Below are 17,588 nucleotides of genomic sequence, written 5' to 3'. Positions count from 1 at the left end.
GCCCCGCCCCCTGGTTACAGGCCCCGCCCCCTGGTTACAGGCCCGCCCTGTCTCCCAGCCCTGGCTCTGCTTCCGCTCGTACCCACCCACCTGGGGCCTCGGGCTTCTCGGCACCCTGTGCCCCGGCCTCTGGCGGCCTCAGTTCTGTGTCCTTAGAAGGAGGCCGTTTCCTGCCGGGAGAGGCTTGTGGGGCTGGCAAGTCTCACGGTCGGTGGGCCTGAAGCTCAGCCTTATTTTGTTTTTTTCAGGCGGGGTGAAGGATGAGGACTGCGTCACTTTAAGCCAAAGATTTCAAAATTCCAAAGGCAAAATTTAGAGAGAGCATCCCTGGGCCTGGCCCAAGCTGGAGACTCCCGAGGGCTGCGGGGGGCTCTCCCCTGGAGCCCTGCCCTAGGCGCTCGCGAGTACGTCCAGAGACCCTCCCTCCTTCTCCCTTGCTCCGTGGGGCGTCATTGTCTCACAGGCTTTTGTCACGAGATAAATGCTGGGCCTGCGGATCCCAGCAAGGCCTGTTAGGTGTAAAGGAAGGCTTTTCTGTGGGCCGGATTCTCATTAAATATTGTTCCTGCACACCTGTGGTGCTGGTCGTAATGGCGTTTGCCTGGGATGCACCACCTTTGGTGTAGGGTCAGACAGCGGCGTGAGATGCCCAGTCGCTTCTCTAGGGACCTGCTAGCCCCTTGCAGAAATGACTCCCTGTGGTTTCTTGGTGTTTTGGAAGATTATTCACACAAGGGGACATTATTAAAAACTGTTCTTTGGGGTGTTTGCACGTGAGCCCTGGATATTTGAAAGTAAATGTTTAAAAAAAAGCCCAGAATCTAATCAAATTGATTTATATTATTGAGTCTTGAATTAACCTATTCTTCCTCCCCCTACCGCCTCTATATATGTATTGTATCTGTTACTAGCCACCTAACTATGGCAATACAATATTTCAGCACTCAGATTTGTTTCTAAAGTGTATTTTTAGCCACAAAATTCCTTTAAAAAACAAGCCAAATCCTCATGTAGCTCTCTTTAAAGGCTGAGTTACTGGAATAATGATGAAACAAAATAAAAATAAAGACAGTAGGATCCCCTTTCAAAGAGATGTCCATGCGCCAGCTTCAGAGTAAGAAACCTACATGTTTATACAGTTATTTATATGTAATGTGGTTTCCATTCAGTATTTTATAAAGATCTGCATACATTTGTTTCCTTATAGTCTGTGACTCTTGATATTAATCACTTGCTGTAATCATACAAGAACAATGAATGAAATGCTGAAACAATAAACTATATACCATACGGATTCCAAACAGTACTTATCTGTTGCCAGGGTTGGCATGATGGACTTGTGGCAAAATTCCTTTTGGACTAGGTACAGGGTAGCTGGTGTCCAGGCTAATGTTAGTGCCTAATTGCATTGTTCCCATAGGGCTGTTTCCCTCAAAACTGGCAAACTATTAACCTTGACCCTCATTAAGGACATTGCTAGCATTTTTAACTTACTAGTTTTCTGTGTACATTTTAGTGCTACAGACTGCAATTCCAAATTAGACTTACTTTTAGTATATCACCTTACACTGTTTATCTATAATTCATCACCTGAGCACACCAAGGGAGGCAGTGTTGTGAACTGTACACTGTAAACTACTTGGTGGAACCATGCTTTGTATTTTAAAGTGTATAATTATATTTAAAATCAAGTAAGGCTTAGATTTGTGCCTGATTTTCTTTGCAAATATGGATTTGTTATCTGAGGGTTGCAGTTGATGGATAATTGGATACTATATTAATATGTTTGCGGCTGCTACCAAGAGCTTTGTCAAGCAAGTTGGAGATGGAGGGAGATTAGTTCCTGTTCCAAGCCTCAGTGAAGCGGACAAATACCAACCTCTAAGTCTGGTGGTGAAAAAGAAGCGATGCTTTCTGTTTCCTAGATATAAATTTACCTCGACACCTTTTACACTGAAAGATATTCTTCTAGGAGACAGAGAAATTTCAGCTGGTAAGCAACTTTTATTACTATGATTAACTTAAGTGCCTGAAGTTTGTAATAGTATCAAATCTTTATTGATTGAATAACTTTCAAACCTATTGTATAAGATTATTGTATAATTTTATTTCAATTATTTTATAAATTGTTTTAACCAGATCAGCTTAGAAAATGGCATAGTAATAAATTTCTTCATCTATGAAATGGAGGTTTTATTTAATCTTACCTATCTTACATGGTCAAATGAGATGAAAATAATTTGTATTTATTTTTCTATGATTTACTTATTACAGTTGGCAAACTGAAATATATTACAGACTTGGTTAGGAAATAAATGGACATTGGGACAAATTATTTCTTAAAAGCATGTGTTTTTCTTTCAACTCTCCAGCGGATCTTGATGTATAAGAAGTTCTGTTGAATTTGAGTTCATTTTAAGTACTCTAGCTATTTATTTCTTCTTGTTTTCTAATTAATTGAGTGACTTTTTATTTTTATTTCTTGGTTTGAAGCTTTGCCTTAACAGGTGGGTAATGAAGTCTTAAATAGTAAATTAATATGTTACCATATGTAATCTACATTAGAATAATTAGTGACATTTGAAAAATATTAACTTCCTTTTTTAAAAAAGGTATTTCATCTTATCAGTTACTGAATTATGAAGATGAATCAGATGTTTCACTCTATGGAAGGCGAGGCAACCATATTGTGAATGATGTTGGGATTAACGTTACTGGATCAGATTCTGTTGCAGTAAAAGCTTCATTTGGTGTAGTAACTAAACATGAAGTGGAAGTTTCAACATTACTCAAGGAAATTAGTTCACGGTCAGTATAATAATTACTGTACTGCAGTGTTTTCATTAAAGTTTTTAATTATATAAACTTCATTATAAATTATTAAAACATTCAGGTTCGTTTTAGTAATGTAATGTATTTGTTTGAAATAATGCAAATTAGTAATATACCCAAACTTTTGATAGGAGTAGATACCCAAAATCATTTGGTTTAAAGAGAATTTTAAATTGTTCACAAAATTGCTTTGGAAATGAACACATTTGCTAAATTATTAGATTAAAAGAATACAGGAATCTGCTTGCAACCAATATGCTGAAAGAGTCTCTCCAATAGACTCCTATAATAAGATGTTTTAAGAAAACAGAACGGAGAGGCAGATTATTAAATTTCTTTTGAGCATACTTTCTGATTTGTAGTAAGCCTGCCTTGATTTACTTTTAGTTAAGGTAGACTGTGAATGAGTAATACATGATAGCAAAAAATGTGTTGGATCATATGTAATCAGATGCCATAGATTCTTGTGACTGTCTCTCTTGTTTATTTTAGAAAAATTAATTTTGACCACAGCTTGATACGTCAGTCAAGGAGCAGCAGGAAGGCAGTATTGTGTGTTGTCATGGAAAGCATTCGAACCACACGACAGTGCTCACTGTCTGTGCATGCTGGAATTCGTGGGGAGTCCATGCGGGTAAAGCCACCCTCATTAGGCTTCTTTTATTAGAAGGCTGCAAGGGAATTTTTTAAAAAGTATTCAAATTCTAATGGGACTTATTTTGTCAAATGTTGAGATTAAAGAACTGCAAGGATATATAGGATTTCACACAGTAATGGTTTTGTATTAGAATGTGAAAAAAAACTAAGAAAATTTGGATTGTAAACACATATAATGAAAACAGAATACTCGTCCTGAAATAATATGCATACTGGAGTCCCTCCTATTGCTATTTAAATACTGTATTAAGATTAAAAATTAAATACTTTTATTGAATTCTTTGATATTATTTTTAAGTGATATAGTTTATACTTAAATTTTAAAAGTTGAATTTATATTTTTATAATAATTTTTCTAAAATAATGTCAGTGACTAAACATCCTTCAATGTTAAATCTTTTTAAAAGTCTTAAAAGTAATTGTGTTTATTACTTCAATTATTATGTTTGTTCTTGTCATTCACAAATAATGACTTGATTTCTAAATGTTAGAAAGGCAGGGTTCAATGATAACCTTTTCAAGTCTTTGAAAATAAAACCTTCATTTAGCTGCTCACCAAATTGTTTAACGTTGGATCATTTGGGCATGATCTTAATTGTTGGTGATTGCTTTGGAAAGCTGCTGAAAGTTTTGGGGGCTTTGGAACAGCAGACAGGGTAGGCTTAAAAAAAGCTCTAGCACTTAAACACAGTTGGTTTGCAGTTGAAAGACATAGGCTTCTATGCCAGAGAGCTTAGCTATTGTGGTAGCACTAATCATTGGCTCCAATACCAAATAAGTGAGAGTGGTGAGTGCTATTTCCTAATATAGATCGAGATCCCATTGGACCATGTGGAACTCTGCTATACAGTTCACTTCCAGTAGGATAATTCTTTACTTGGAGAAGTGTTTCGTTTTGTTTGTTTGTTTCCTTTTGATAGGATTGAAGGAAATGTTATGTTACTCCAAAGAGCTATCCTTACATGTTATGCTCCCTAATGATGTTATTTATTTTTTTTAATATAGTTTCATTTTATGGATGAACAGAATCCCAGGGGAAGGGACAAAGCTATTGTTTTCCCAGCACACACAACCATAGCTTTCAGTGTTTTCGAACTCTTCATTTACTTGGATGGTGTCTTTGGTGAGTGAGTGACTTGCATGAAACACTGACTTGATTACATTTTTAAGAATTTAATTCTCTTGCTTTGTCTCTCTCTTTAAGATTAGAAGAGTGATGCTCTCACCACTGTCTCTTTAATTATAGAAGAGTGATGCTCTCAGCACTGTCAATTTTTTTTTCTAAAATATATTTTTATTGACTTCAGAGAGGAAGGGAGGAGAGAGAGTCAGAAACATCAGTGATGAGAGAGAATCATTGATTGGCTACCTCCTGTTTGCTCCCCATTGGGGATCAAGCCCGCAACCCAACGGGGCATGTGCCCTGACCCGGAATCGAACCATGACCTCCTGGTTCTTAGGCCAATGCTCAACCACTGAGCCACACCTCTGGGCAGCACTGTCAATATTATGCTTGGATGAAGTAGCTAGGAAATGCCCTCCACTCCCTACTTACCCAGTACCTCTTCTCTTCTTCTTGGTAAAGGCTACAGACTCCCACCACCCCACGTACAATTACAGATAAGAGCTAAAATGCAGTCCACTGACAAAAGTATTCCTTGACGTATGGGGAGATAATACATGGCCTTCTAATAGGTGGTAGTTTATTACGGCAAACAGAGGAATAAGTAGACAGTAAGATGCCTGAAGATGTCAGGGCACCCAAACTAGTATACCCAAAGACAACTTTTCTTTAATTTTATCTATCAGAGATCCGCCCCGCCCCAGCTCTCCCTGAAAATAACGTTAAAATACAAATACTGCCCCTAAAATTGTCACCTTATGTAATACCTCAGTGCAGCTCACTTTAGATTTCTACATTTTACAGACCTTTAAGTTTAGGAAGCCAGCCAGCTCAAGTCTAGGTGTAGGCCAGAGAACCAGGCAAGTGAGCCCTCTGGCCATGGTAATTTGTAAACATTTTTAGGCCTGTTTATGTTTGTTTCTGCAGTTCTATTGGAAGAGGGACTAGGGAATCCAGAAACAAAACAAAATATGCAGCCGAAACCGGTTTGGCTCAGTGGATAGAGCGTCGGCCTGCGGACTGAGAGGTCCCAGGTTCGATTCCGGTCAAGGGCATGTACTTGGGTTGTGAGCACATCCCCAGTGGGAGATGTGCGCGAGGCAGCTGGTCGATGTTTCTCTCTCATCGATGTTTCTAACTATCTCTCTCCCTTTCTCTCTGTAAAAAATCAATAAAATATATTTAAAAAAAAATATGCATATTAAATTCTCTTTGGGACCCTTTGGGTATAGGTTTTTTACAATTACGTATGTTGATAGGAGTCTGAACTGATATCCATCAAAATTTAAAATGTGCATATACTTTAGCTTTACTTACACTTTTATGAATTTAACATATAGATATACTTACATGTGTGAAATGATATGAAGATAAGGATATTCAGTTTGTAATAGTGGAAGATTGGGAATAACCTTAAGATCTATTATCAGCAACTAGTTAAATAATGGTTCATCCATACAAAGGAATACTAAGAATGAGGAAGCACCACATATCCTGACATTGAATAATCTCTAAGAGATATTTGAAAGAAATGTGTGTAATATGTAACATTTTGAACCTAAAGAATTTTATGTACATACATACATACATATTCCTTTATGCATGTAAAATATATGGAACATTTCTGGAAATATACACAAGAAAGTTAACACGGTTACCTATGGGATGGAAAACTGAGGCAGGGGTCAGGGTAGTAGAGACTTGTCACTATACTGCCTTGTTGTGCTCTTTGAATTGTGTACCATGTGAATGTTACCTTTCCTAAAAATATGTAAAATTTAACTTAAACAAATACACATACCAGAATTCATCAACCACAAAATCTGAGTTCAACTTATAACATCTTCTAAATTTCTTTTATAGACCTTTGTGTTACTTCAGTGTCAAAAGGAGGATTTGAAAGGGAAGAGACAGCCACGTTTGCCGTGCTCTACAGACTGAGAAACATACTATTTGAAAGAAGTATGTCCATGTCCATTGAAGAGTATTTCAAATATATTCTTTTTCTTCTGGGGTCAATACTTGAGGTTGTCTATTAGTAATCCTGTTAAGAATTTAAATTTAAAAGCCAAATTATTTCATGACTGATGGCTTAGATTCACATGGTTTTAAATGCAGCTTGGTTCTATGTGGTTTTTTTTATTTTTTATTTGACTTCTGACACATTTCTGTTTCTGTCTTTAGATAGAAGAGTGATGGACGTCATTTCTCGTTCCCAGCTTTACTTAGACGACCTTTTTACTGACTACTATGATAAACGTTTCAGCATGACTGATATTTCACTCAAAGAGGGGACTCACATCCGTGTTAACTTACTTAATCACAACATTCCAAAAGGACCTTGCATACTCTGTGGGATGGGGAACTTAAAAAGGGAGACGGTTTATGGGTGCTTTCAGTGCTCTGTCGATGGGCAGAAGTACGTGAGACTTCATGCAGTTCCTTGTTTTGATATTTGGCACAAGAGAATGAAATAAAATGAAAAATGAATGCACTCTGCTGGTGTTTAAGGTGCAGCTGTGCCACATACCTTTCCAAAATGAATTGTGGCAAATTAAAGAGGGAAAGAAATTAACCTGTCTGGGCATCATTTTCTTCATGTATAAAGTGGAGGTGGTAACAGTCTCCTCATAACTTATATGAAGGTTAATATTTTTATATGAAAAAAAGGCTTAAATATAAAATTAAGAATGTAGATGCTCCTCCATAAAATCTGCCACCATGTTATAAGTATTTTAGGGATTTAGTTTATCATTTAGGTAACTTCTTACATAGAGATTTTTTGAAATACCAACTTTATTTTTAATTGGGTTTTAATTAACATTTAAAGATGAAACGAGTGCACAAGCGGCGACTTTATGGTGCTTTAACTATTGCCCTATTTCTGGTAAAATGAGAAAAATGTGTTAATAATTTAATGTAACCTAAGTGTTTAATTGCAGTATCAAGTTAAAAGCACACTGAGCTCAGTGTGGGGCATTGTGTACAGTTAACAGGGTGACTGATAGTAGTAATGGGCTGCTATGTACATAAGCTCGCTAGTTTTGGCTTTATAAAACTGCTGTCATTTTAAAGTTAAGACAGCTAGGAAATGTTTATTTCTTTTCTTCCCTGAAGATGTTTAAAACATTTAACATATTTAGTTCTAAGAGATCTTTTTCATCTACTCTGTAAGAGATCTGAAATTTGTCATAAACAACCTAAAATTTACTGTATACCCTTATGAAAATAACCACAAAAATAACATATTCAAATTCTAGAACTCACAGTGTACAATTACATCACCCATTACTAGGTATATGCCTATGAAGGCATAATGCAATCATGTGAATACGAACTACTTGTGCACTAAAGCATGTAGAATGATTAAAATTTTATTTTTTAATTATTTAAGTGTGATTAGTTTCAGAATCAATCTCCGTATTCATTTAACATCAATTATAATCTTTTAAAAGATAAGTTTAAAGGCACTTTGTATGAAAACAATGGGACAAAAAGGTTAGAATTATAGTTTGTATTATCTGATAATTTCCATTTATATCTTTTGTCACTGTATTTTATTTTAGACACAGTATATGATTCAAATGCAAATATGAGGATACAGACCAAACAAGGGTCTAGTGACTTTTTTATATAAAGAAAGTGGGGGCAGTTTCAAACCAAAGCATAATATTACCAACTTAGTTTACTTCCACTGAGCAGGTTTTTCTGAAGAAAGTAAAGAGATTAAGAATTGCCTAAGCAAGTGAGAAGTTATAAAATAGGGCAGAGGAATGATGCAATATTGGCAGGAAGAAAAAATAGTAAATGTTTTTGTTTTATGAAGTGTCAAACTCTGTGCTATGCCTATGTGACACTACTAATCTGGTGGGTTTTGTGTTATCCCTACACTTTTAAGTAACAGACTTTCTGGCAGTATATCGAAATAGGTTACAAGATACAGTGGTTTGGAAAGAGCAAGTTTCAGAAAATGGAAAAGCTTTGTTTTGAACTCACCTGTTTTGAATAGAGCTATTTACGGCCTGACCATTCCTTCCTACACATGCAGTAGGCTAAACCTTACATGCTCCACTAAACATGTGCCCTTTCTTTGGTACCAACTGCATCTACAGCATCTCTTACCTCTTTTTCTCCACAAGTTGTACCATGTCATGATTTGACCATGACACAAAATTGCCATCGTACATTTATTTCTTTTCTCCTTTGAAAATGTTTAAAACATTTATTTAACATATAGTTCTGAGAGATAATTATGAATCCTCATTTCTATTATTTGATATTCTCATGTATCCTCGTGGAAAATAAATTCTATACTTTTATCAAAAATTTAATGGCATGTCAGTTTGTAATGTTCACTCATGATTAATAACAAAATCATTGTGAAATGAAGTGACATAGGATAGAGATACTAGAGAGAAGGAACTGAAAACTAAGCAATACCATGATATCAATTTAAAATCAAGACAAAAAGTTAGGGATGGTAAATATAAAAGCCTATGAGAAGGAAGAGGAGTAGCACATTTATCCTGATGTCTAAAGGAGTACCAGACTCAGAGCAGTCCAGACTGTATTATGTCCGCTATACGAGGCACGATTTGATCAAACATCTTTAACAATTCCCCATTGGAACAAATATATAAAGTCAGAAGCTTGCACCAAAAAGTACAGAGACCGTGTTGAGGCTCTCTGTGGGACAGGGTTTTATACAACTTATATTTTCCTGCATGCACACCAAAACTAGACTCTTCAGTTCTATGCTTTTTACATACTACTACCTACTCGTATGGTACGAGAGGTATAAACAGTGAAATGTTAATTCCTTGGTCCCTATTGAAAAATTTAAAAATACGGGCATTTTAACATTTAAAACATTAGAAAATGGTTACTTACAACATGTGCACATGTTGTTAGGTTAGAGTTGGGAAGAGTTTTGTAGATTTTGCCATAGATGTCCTCCTATCTCTTGAAGCAGGAAAATTGCCCACTGGGACACACAGGTCAGTTTCATGGTGCTGCAACTCACGTTTACAGAATTAAATTTGCAAAATAGCCTCACTTTTATTCCAAAGTTACATGTATTGAGATCAAAATATGTTCTCATGGGATAAAGTAGAAAATACAACTTGGAGAAAGTGACTTTGTTTTATATATAAAGTACAGTAAGCAGCTAAGAAAATTGAGAAATAAAAATATGCTATAGTTCATCATGTTGATATACATTGTATTCCTTGGGAGAAATGAAGCCATCACCATCATGGTCATTCTTCTTAAAAATATCTTCTAAAACTGCATTCTGATATGACTTGTCACGTGGCTTATCATCTTTTTCAAAGTCCTTTTTCAGGTACTGATCTATCTAGAGGGCCAAAATAACATTTCATTAATAAGAAGAATTCACAATACATTTCTAGTAACTTTGAAGAAATGTTTCATAAAGAAACTCAAAAGGAAGAATGCTTATAATAAGTGAAATAAAATTTTAAAAAGCTGTTTGAGGTCTTGTTTTTTTAACCTTTGAAGCAATTCTCTGAAGAGAAACCGATCTTCCCCTGAGGTTATAGACGGTTAGTGGTATATGTTCAAAGATTAATATATGAATTGAATTTTGTTGAAACTAAATGCTTTCCAATAATCTACACTGTCCACATTATCAAAGAAAACTCACTCTCAAGGATTTTCATTAATGAATAAAATACAAATTGGGCCGAAACCGGTTTGGCTCAGTGGATAGAGCGTCGGCCTGCGGACTGGAGGGTCCCAGGTTCGATTCCGGTCAAGGGCATGTACCTGGGTTGCGGGCACATCCCCGGTGGGGGGTGTGCAGGAGGCAGCTGATCGATGTTTCTCTCTCATCGATGTTTCTGACTCTCTGTCTCTCTCCCTTCCTCTCTGTGAAAAATCAATAAAATATATTTTTAAAAAAAGAAAAATAAAATAAAATACAAATTGGTGTTTCTATGATCTCTAAAATTAATAAATATGTTGCATAATCAATAAAACCAACCACAGGTTTTAAATTATAATTTTCTTAATTGTTCTATGCTTCTATAGTTCTTCCAAATCTACAAAGTACAACAATCTCTCTAATAATATGTCAAATAAAGAACAGGTATTCTGAAGTATTTCTTTTTCTCTATGTAATACGATATTTCTCTAAGCAAAGACATTATTATAAGCACTGCCTAACATAGCAAGTACTAGCCACAGACGACTACTAAGCACATAAAGTATGATTAAATAAAAATGAGATATGCTACTTGAGGGTAAAATACACAACAAATTTTAAAGGTAATAAAAATAACTTGGCAATTTTTATATTGATATAATGTAAAATGGTAATATTTTAGATATACTGAATTAAACAAAACATATCATTACAATTAATTTCACCTGTTTCTTTTTTTAAAGATGTGGTGGGACTCAATTATATTTCCATTAGAAAGCATTAATATATATAAAGAAATCAATGCACAATGATCTAGAAAAAACGTTCAGCTGGACATTGTAGAGGCAAGAGTATATGTAAAAGCTAAAGTTGAACCCTGAGAGGTTTTTAGCATCCATATCCCAAATGCAAGCCTTAGCTGGTAGACTTCAATCAGAATGACTAATGGATCTATCAACTGTTCTCAAATGGGACCTTGGTCCTATATGATGAAGATACATTTTCTTCCAAGTGAGACTTAGAAATTCTATGTAGCTATAAAGAATTTTAAATAGCATAAAATATTCCTCAGTTTCTAAATAAATAAAATATATCTTCCGCATCAATATTGTTGACTATCCAAATGTACTTTTCTAATACATTGCAGTGAAGAGGTACCAAAAGGCAGTGCATAATTTTGCCGGCAATGGGGTCCATACTATTTCCACTTTGTAATTTATTAAAAACGCTGTATTCCCCTACTCCCCCACCTGACTTAAACTGAAGAAATAACTAAATCTTTCTGCTGATGAAGGAAAGTACAGTGGGGCCTTGACTTATGAGTGTCCCAACTAACGAGTTTTTTGAGATACCAGCTGTCTCTCGGCCGATTTTTTGCATTGAGTTGACAGAGTAATTTGAGTTAATGAGCTCCTTAACGAGCTAATTCATAAGTCAAGGCCCCACTGTAGTTTATTTTAGCTCATGTTTGAAATCTAGGCTTTGCCATGTACTGGTTGTGTGGTCTTGGATAAATAATTTAACCTCTCTGAACCTCAGTTTTGTCATCTGTTAAAGGAAGGAATCAATAAAAATATATTTGAAAAAAAGGAAGGAAATAGAATCTATACTGTAGAATTGACGTGAAGATTAAAGTCATGTTTACAGGTGTCAAGGAAAGATAGCGATGATTATGAAAATCGAGCACATTAAAATCACTCTTACCTATCTAGTTATAATGCAACTAATCCCCTCTACCCAAGAATGTAGGCAAATCTGCGCAAAATGTAGGTAAGCAGGTCTCTATTTTGGACTTTCTCTATTTCTATTTTTCAGAAAAGAACTGAAGATCCCCTAAGGTCTACTGAGGAGTATCCATACTGAAGAACGTGTCTGTTGGTGTACAGGTGATATTGAGTGGTGTGCACAGGCTGAACTCTTGAGTACTATGTGAATTCATCTGCAGCTGCTGTTTGTTCTAAAAAGGGTGATGAGTCGACAGAAAGTATTGTAGGGGGAACAGTTTGCCATGCCTCTAATCGCTACTCTTAGGGAGAGGGGCATGTTCCCCTTCTCTTATCTTTCTTCTGTTATTGATCAACCAAAGAGCTTCAGGAAAAAGTCCTTATTAAGATCTTGGAGGAGGAAGTAGAATTAGGGTAGGCAAACGATTGGAGAAGGAAGAGAAAAAGAAACAGAAAAGGGTCTTACTGTTTTTATCACTGAATCAATGACACAGTTGCCTATTTTTTTGTAAGTGATTGCTGCTTCTTTATTTTTTAAAATATATTTTTATTGATTTCAGAGAGCAAGGAAGAGGGCGCGAGAAACATCAATGATGAGAGAGAATCAGCAATAGGCTGCCTCCTATTAGGGATTGAGCTGGCAACCCAGACATATTCCCTGACAGGGAATCAAACTCATGACCTATGCTCAAGTGCTCAGCCACACCCGGCTGGACCCCAGTTGCCTTTTATTATTTAAGTGATAAGAGCTATGCATGTTAAACTGCCTCCAAATGGGAGGGGAGACAAGGCACCAGACTTAATGAAATAAACATTAGCCTTGAAACATTCATGATGTCAAGTCCCTGAAAAAGGCAAGGTGGACTCATGATGACGAACACAGTAGTGGAGTCAGATTGCTGGGTTTGCAGTCTGGTTTTGCCACTTACAGCTGTGGCCTTAAACTAGTTACTTAGCAACCTGTCTGGGTGTCATTTGCACCTTCTATAAAATGGAGATGATGCCAATAGTGTCTACCTCATATATTGTCAAGGTCACACACTACTGGGTTTATAACTATACCTGGTACTGAGAAAGTATGAAAAATTATTATTACAAGATCTTTATTAATTCCTTAATTCATATATAAGACTAACTGGAATGCAGAAGCTAGGTAGCTGAACTCCTGGGTCCTGTTTATTAACTTTCCAATCCACACAATTTAAATTATTGCTAACTTTTTTCATAACCTCATGTATTTAATCCTCACAATCCTAGGAGGTGGGAATTACTTGCCCTGTTAGACATTCCGACAGTGCTGCTTAAAAGAGATCTGCTCCTATAGTCTAGATGCTGGAAATGCCTCCTAGAGATTAGTATGGTATTGTAATGGCCCTCTTGTAGGGAGAAAAGAAATTGAACAGGATGACTAAGTTTTGTTTTGAAAAAGCATATTTTCTTCTTGGAGCTCCGACTTTTTTGTAACCAGCTCTTCTATTAAAAGCTAAGTAATCAGTCCATACTAGGTAGAAGTAAAAAAATAAGAGTTGTAACAAAAATGTACTTAAAGTGTGATAAAAAATTAGGCTGTACATACAAAATCTGTTTAAATTACCTCGGTCTTGGAGAGTTGCCTGTCATTGTCTGTATCTATCTGCTTAAACGTTTCAATACTTCGTGGTCCTTTCGTCACAGCATAAAGTTCAATCTCAAAAATCAATGTTGCATCAGGTGGAATCTTGCCTTCTGCTAAAAGTATACATTTTAACAGTTTAACTTACATGAAGATAATGTTCAAATATTTATTCACAAGTAGCCATTACAGCATTATGATTATATTATTTTATATATATAAAAATTGTTTTCTGAATACTTTTTAGAATTTTTTCCATATGTTTCTAAATTGTCAGTTCTAAGAACTTAGGGGACTATTATTCCCTAATTAAATGAAAATAAATATAAGTCATATAATTTTTATTAATATACCCATCATTTTAAAGGAGAGAGTTAGTACAGAGAAGAAATGCCTGGGTAGAAAAATCTGAAAGCATAGATCAGTAATCTTTTAGAAAATGATTTTGTATAGTTATTTGGGAGCATAAAGAAAACATATATATAAATGTGTTTATCTTTCAAATTCTTTATAGATATTAAAAATAAAGTGTAATGACAGAATAAACCAATAACAATTTCATGAAGAAATTTCTAAACACAATAAAAAATTTAAGTATTAAGTTGAATAGATCTCCTTAATAAAGTTAATCTATTAACTGATATCACAGATGATTTTAGTAGTAGGCTTTGGCTATTTCAGATGTTCATTTCATTAAAATAACATGTAGAAATGACTTGGTAAGAGGCAGTGGGTGGTTTGTGTCACTGGTATATTCCTAGAGTCTTTAAGAATGCCTGATTCTTATCACTCAAATATTTGTTGAATGAATGACAACTATCCTTTATTTTTAAAATGGCTAATTTTGTTCTTTTAAGAAAATAGTAATTTCCTTAATAAAACACACACACACAGAATTCTTGCTAAAGTGCTTATATATGCCAAAGAATTTGAAAGTTACAGACAAAAGGAGAGACCATCATTAGTCATCTCAAAGCCAGGACATAAAAGAATCTTCCTGTGCGTCACATGACTAATGTGACCATCCCAACCAAAGCAGCACCTATTACCTGATTTTAGAGTAAAAGAGCTAGAGATTGACTCAATGATCACTTTTTAAAACACATTCCTATTCTGTCCAGTTACGATCTTCTTATAATAAAACAATAATTAAAAACAAATTCCAAATACAAATTCAAATTTCTTAAGAAAAAATATTACAGGTTGATGTTTCTGAACAATTCTACTATAAACATAGAAAACATTGCCAATTCTTTTTTCTTGCAAAAAACTAAAGTATAAAGAAGAGAAATGTGCATTTGCTATAGATTACTTGTATTTAGAGAAGTAGATCAAAGACATAGGAGTTAATGTGAAGAATCTATACATACCACATGTACTGTTAATTAAAGCACAAACAAGTCACATGCATTTCAAGACATGCAGGGGTGTTCTGCGACATGAGGCAAGGACATTGTGCAGAAGAAAGACCTCTTCAAGTACTACCTAAAACAAAGTTATAACTTATGTTAGTTCTTAATAACTTATTTTTAAAAGCTTATTTGATCAAGAAGTTTTGTTAAGCAGTTACTTATGGTCTACACTGCAACTTTTTAAATACCGGTAATCTAATCCAAGCTATTATAGTGCAGGTAAACTTGCAGTTAATTACATTCTAAACAACACACTTTTGTTTGGGCCTCAGTTCCTCTATGTGTAAAATGAAAGTGTTGGTGGTGTTACTAGTGAAATTCATTATTTTGATATTTTTTGGAGACACTTCAAATTGAATATGAACCAACTTCAAGTCAAATTTCCACATCTCCACAGCAAGGGTTTTTGGTTTAATAATAGGTTAGGCAGCTTGTGTAGTCATTCAAGCATAGTTTACAAAAAGGATAAAGTAAGTAGTCATTTGCCTTAAGGTAATAGGACTCTAGATGAGCATCTATTGATGAGGGATGTGGGAGTAGGCTGATAGGGAAGCAGATGCTCTGGTAGTAGGCAGAATGTGGAGGCATCTGATGGGACAACACAAGAGAAGGAAACTCTGAAAATGAGATTAAAGAGACTGAAAGGCAAACGTCGCCTGTTATCATGTTGCCTAGAATCGGCTTCAACCTATGACAACATTTTTAGGACAAGTATTGCATTCAATTTTATTTATCTTCAATTTTTTATTTCTCTTCTCACTTCCTCTACAATTAAAAATAGAATATACAAATTACAGTTCAGTGGGAGCTATTTTGCTGGGATCAAATGATTGGTAAAAAGCATTAAAACGAAGCTGTATTTATCTGAAACTGTCTCTTGAGAAATTTTAAGTCTGACTGGGCCTGACTTACACACTAACCTCCCTCCAATCCAGTTTCGAGCAGTGATCCCTTGTTCTTGCTGGGAAGAAGAGGCGAGGGAATCACTACTCTTAATGAGTAAAACAACAGCCTCAAAGAGGGCATGACATTTCAATGAAATATTTGGGAGTTACTGACAATATTTTATTGGAGAAAATTAACCTTTAATTACTTTAATTATATACTCAATATTTCAAAGAGGTGGAGTTACCAAGGACTCTAAATAGAATGAAGAGGTGTTAAAGATTCTTTAGCATCCTTACAAAGCAATAGGAAGCAAGGACTTAATTGAGAATGAAATATCAAAACTGTCCCTCTGACAGATTGCCCATTTCTAAAATTCATCTATTTGCTCCACTTTTAATTTGGTGTCTTTTAAAATTTTAGTTTCGGAAAAATTAATAGATGCACACGGTGAAAAATTTAAACAGTACAATATATTACAGAATGAGAAGAAATCTCCTCATCCTTGACCCTCAGGCCTCCTTCCCAGGACCACTTCATGTCATTGGATGACTGTGTATCTTTCCAGATAGAGTCTACCTAGATGCATGACGCATATGAGAGATTCTCCCTCGTACATATAAGCTCATTGAGGATAGGAAATCATTTCTGCATTGTACACAGCTTCTTTTTACTGGCTGAACAATAATCCATTTTATAGATATAGCATGATTTATTTAACCGATTTCCTACTGATGGATACTAAGGTAGTTTCCAGTCTTTTGCTACCAAAAAAGGCTGCAATGAACATTCTTTTACATGTACTTTTGTGCACATTCATGGTAATGGAACTACTGGGTCAGAGAAAATATGCATTTTAAATTTTGATAGAAATTGCCAGAGAGTTAGAATGACTTACATTCCCGGCAATAATGCATGAGCCTACTGGTTTTTCCATACCTTTGCTAACTTTTGTATCTTTGCAGATTAGGAAAGACATAAATGGTGTCTCACTTTTGTTTTCATTTTACCTTCTTTAATTATGAATAAAATTTAGTATTCTCAAAAACTTAAAGGTTATTTGTATTTTTTGTTGTTATTAGTGGGCCACTTGTTTATATACTTGTGTATTCCTAAGGGTAGGTCATTTTTATTATTTGTTATCAGGAGTTCTCATACGTATTGCAAACATTTTCCCTATTTTACTGCCTTACCTAGCTTTTCAGATCTCACTCCCGGCTTTAAATATAGATGAGATATTGAAAGACACAGTTCAGTTCTTTCACATTTCAAGGCTTCTCCTAAATTTGGGTAATGGTGACTAACAGTTATTTCAGATGTCCTTTTTACCATGTTCCAGTGCTATCCTTTTACTCCAAAGTCATATGTTTCAGCTTCCCAAGTTTTATGATTTGACTTTGGTACTGCTTATCCAAAGGTATGTGCTATTTACATTTATGTTAAAAAACAAACATTATGCTAAAAACAAATATGACAAATGTGGAGCTTATAAAATATACATGATCATTATGAGAGCTAACACTGTGTGGGAAGAACAGCACTGGCCAGAGATCTATATTTGAACAATGTCGTATTTTCTTTATATGTAAAAACAGGAGGCTGGCTAGACTGGAATAGATACAGCTAAAGCTTACTGTACCCTATAGTTCTGTAATTATTTCCTCTATGATTTTTAAAT

General features: G+C 35.2%; 2 protein-coding genes across 3 annotated transcripts in view; one reads left to right on the top strand and one right to left on the bottom strand.

Annotated features, from left to right (window-relative positions):
- Positions 1-94: 94 nt before the first annotated feature.
- On the top strand, positions 95-8,329 carry DFNB59 (deafness, autosomal recessive 59). The gene is made up of 6 exons (XM_006760574.2): positions 95-1,993; positions 2,613-2,808; positions 3,325-3,466; positions 4,495-4,612; positions 6,476-6,574; positions 6,797-8,329. The coding sequence occupies exons 1-6, from the start codon at positions 1,783-1,785 to the stop codon at positions 7,087-7,089; spliced, it is 1,059 nt and encodes a 352-aa protein (XP_006760637.1). The 5' UTR covers positions 95-1,782; the 3' UTR covers positions 7,090-8,329.
- A 485-nt stretch (positions 8,330-8,814) lies between these two features.
- FKBP7 (FK506 binding protein 7) overlaps positions 8,815-17,588 on the bottom strand; it is an 11,646-nt gene continuing 2,872 nt past the window's right edge. The window contains exons 3-4 of one of the 2 annotated variants that reach the window (XM_006760572.2): positions 13,596-13,729; positions 8,815-9,968 (exon numbers count right to left, since the gene is read on the bottom strand). In XM_006760572.2, the coding sequence (XP_006760635.1) occupies positions 9,807-9,968; positions 13,596-13,729 (296 nt within the window). In that variant the 3' untranslated portion in view covers positions 8,815-9,806. The remainder of the gene's footprint in view (positions 9,969-13,595; positions 13,730-17,588) is intronic. The other variant, XM_006760573.2, reaches the window with a different exon arrangement.

The sequence above is a fragment of the Myotis davidii genome, unplaced genomic scaffold, assembly GCF_000327345.1.
Source record: "Myotis davidii unplaced genomic scaffold, ASM32734v1 scaffold370, whole genome shotgun sequence".
NCBI lineage: Eukaryota > Metazoa > Chordata > Mammalia > Chiroptera > Vespertilionidae > Myotis > Myotis davidii.
This window is presented reverse-complemented; position numbering and strand designations above follow the sequence as displayed.

Bases quoted from the DNA above. Each gene is read 5' to 3' on its own strand.
- DFNB59 (XM_006760574.2), top strand. From the start codon at position 1,783: ATGTTTGCGGCTGCTACCAAGAGCTTTGTCAAGCAAGTTGGAGATGGA. The intron at 2,809-3,324 runs GTCAGTATAATA...TGTTTATTTTAG, and splicing joins CTCAAGGAAATTAGTTCACG to AAAAATTAATTTTGACCACA. The intron at 6,575-6,796 runs GTATGTCCATGT...TTCTGTCTTTAG, and splicing joins AAACATACTATTTGAAAGAA to ATAGAAGAGTGATGGACGTC.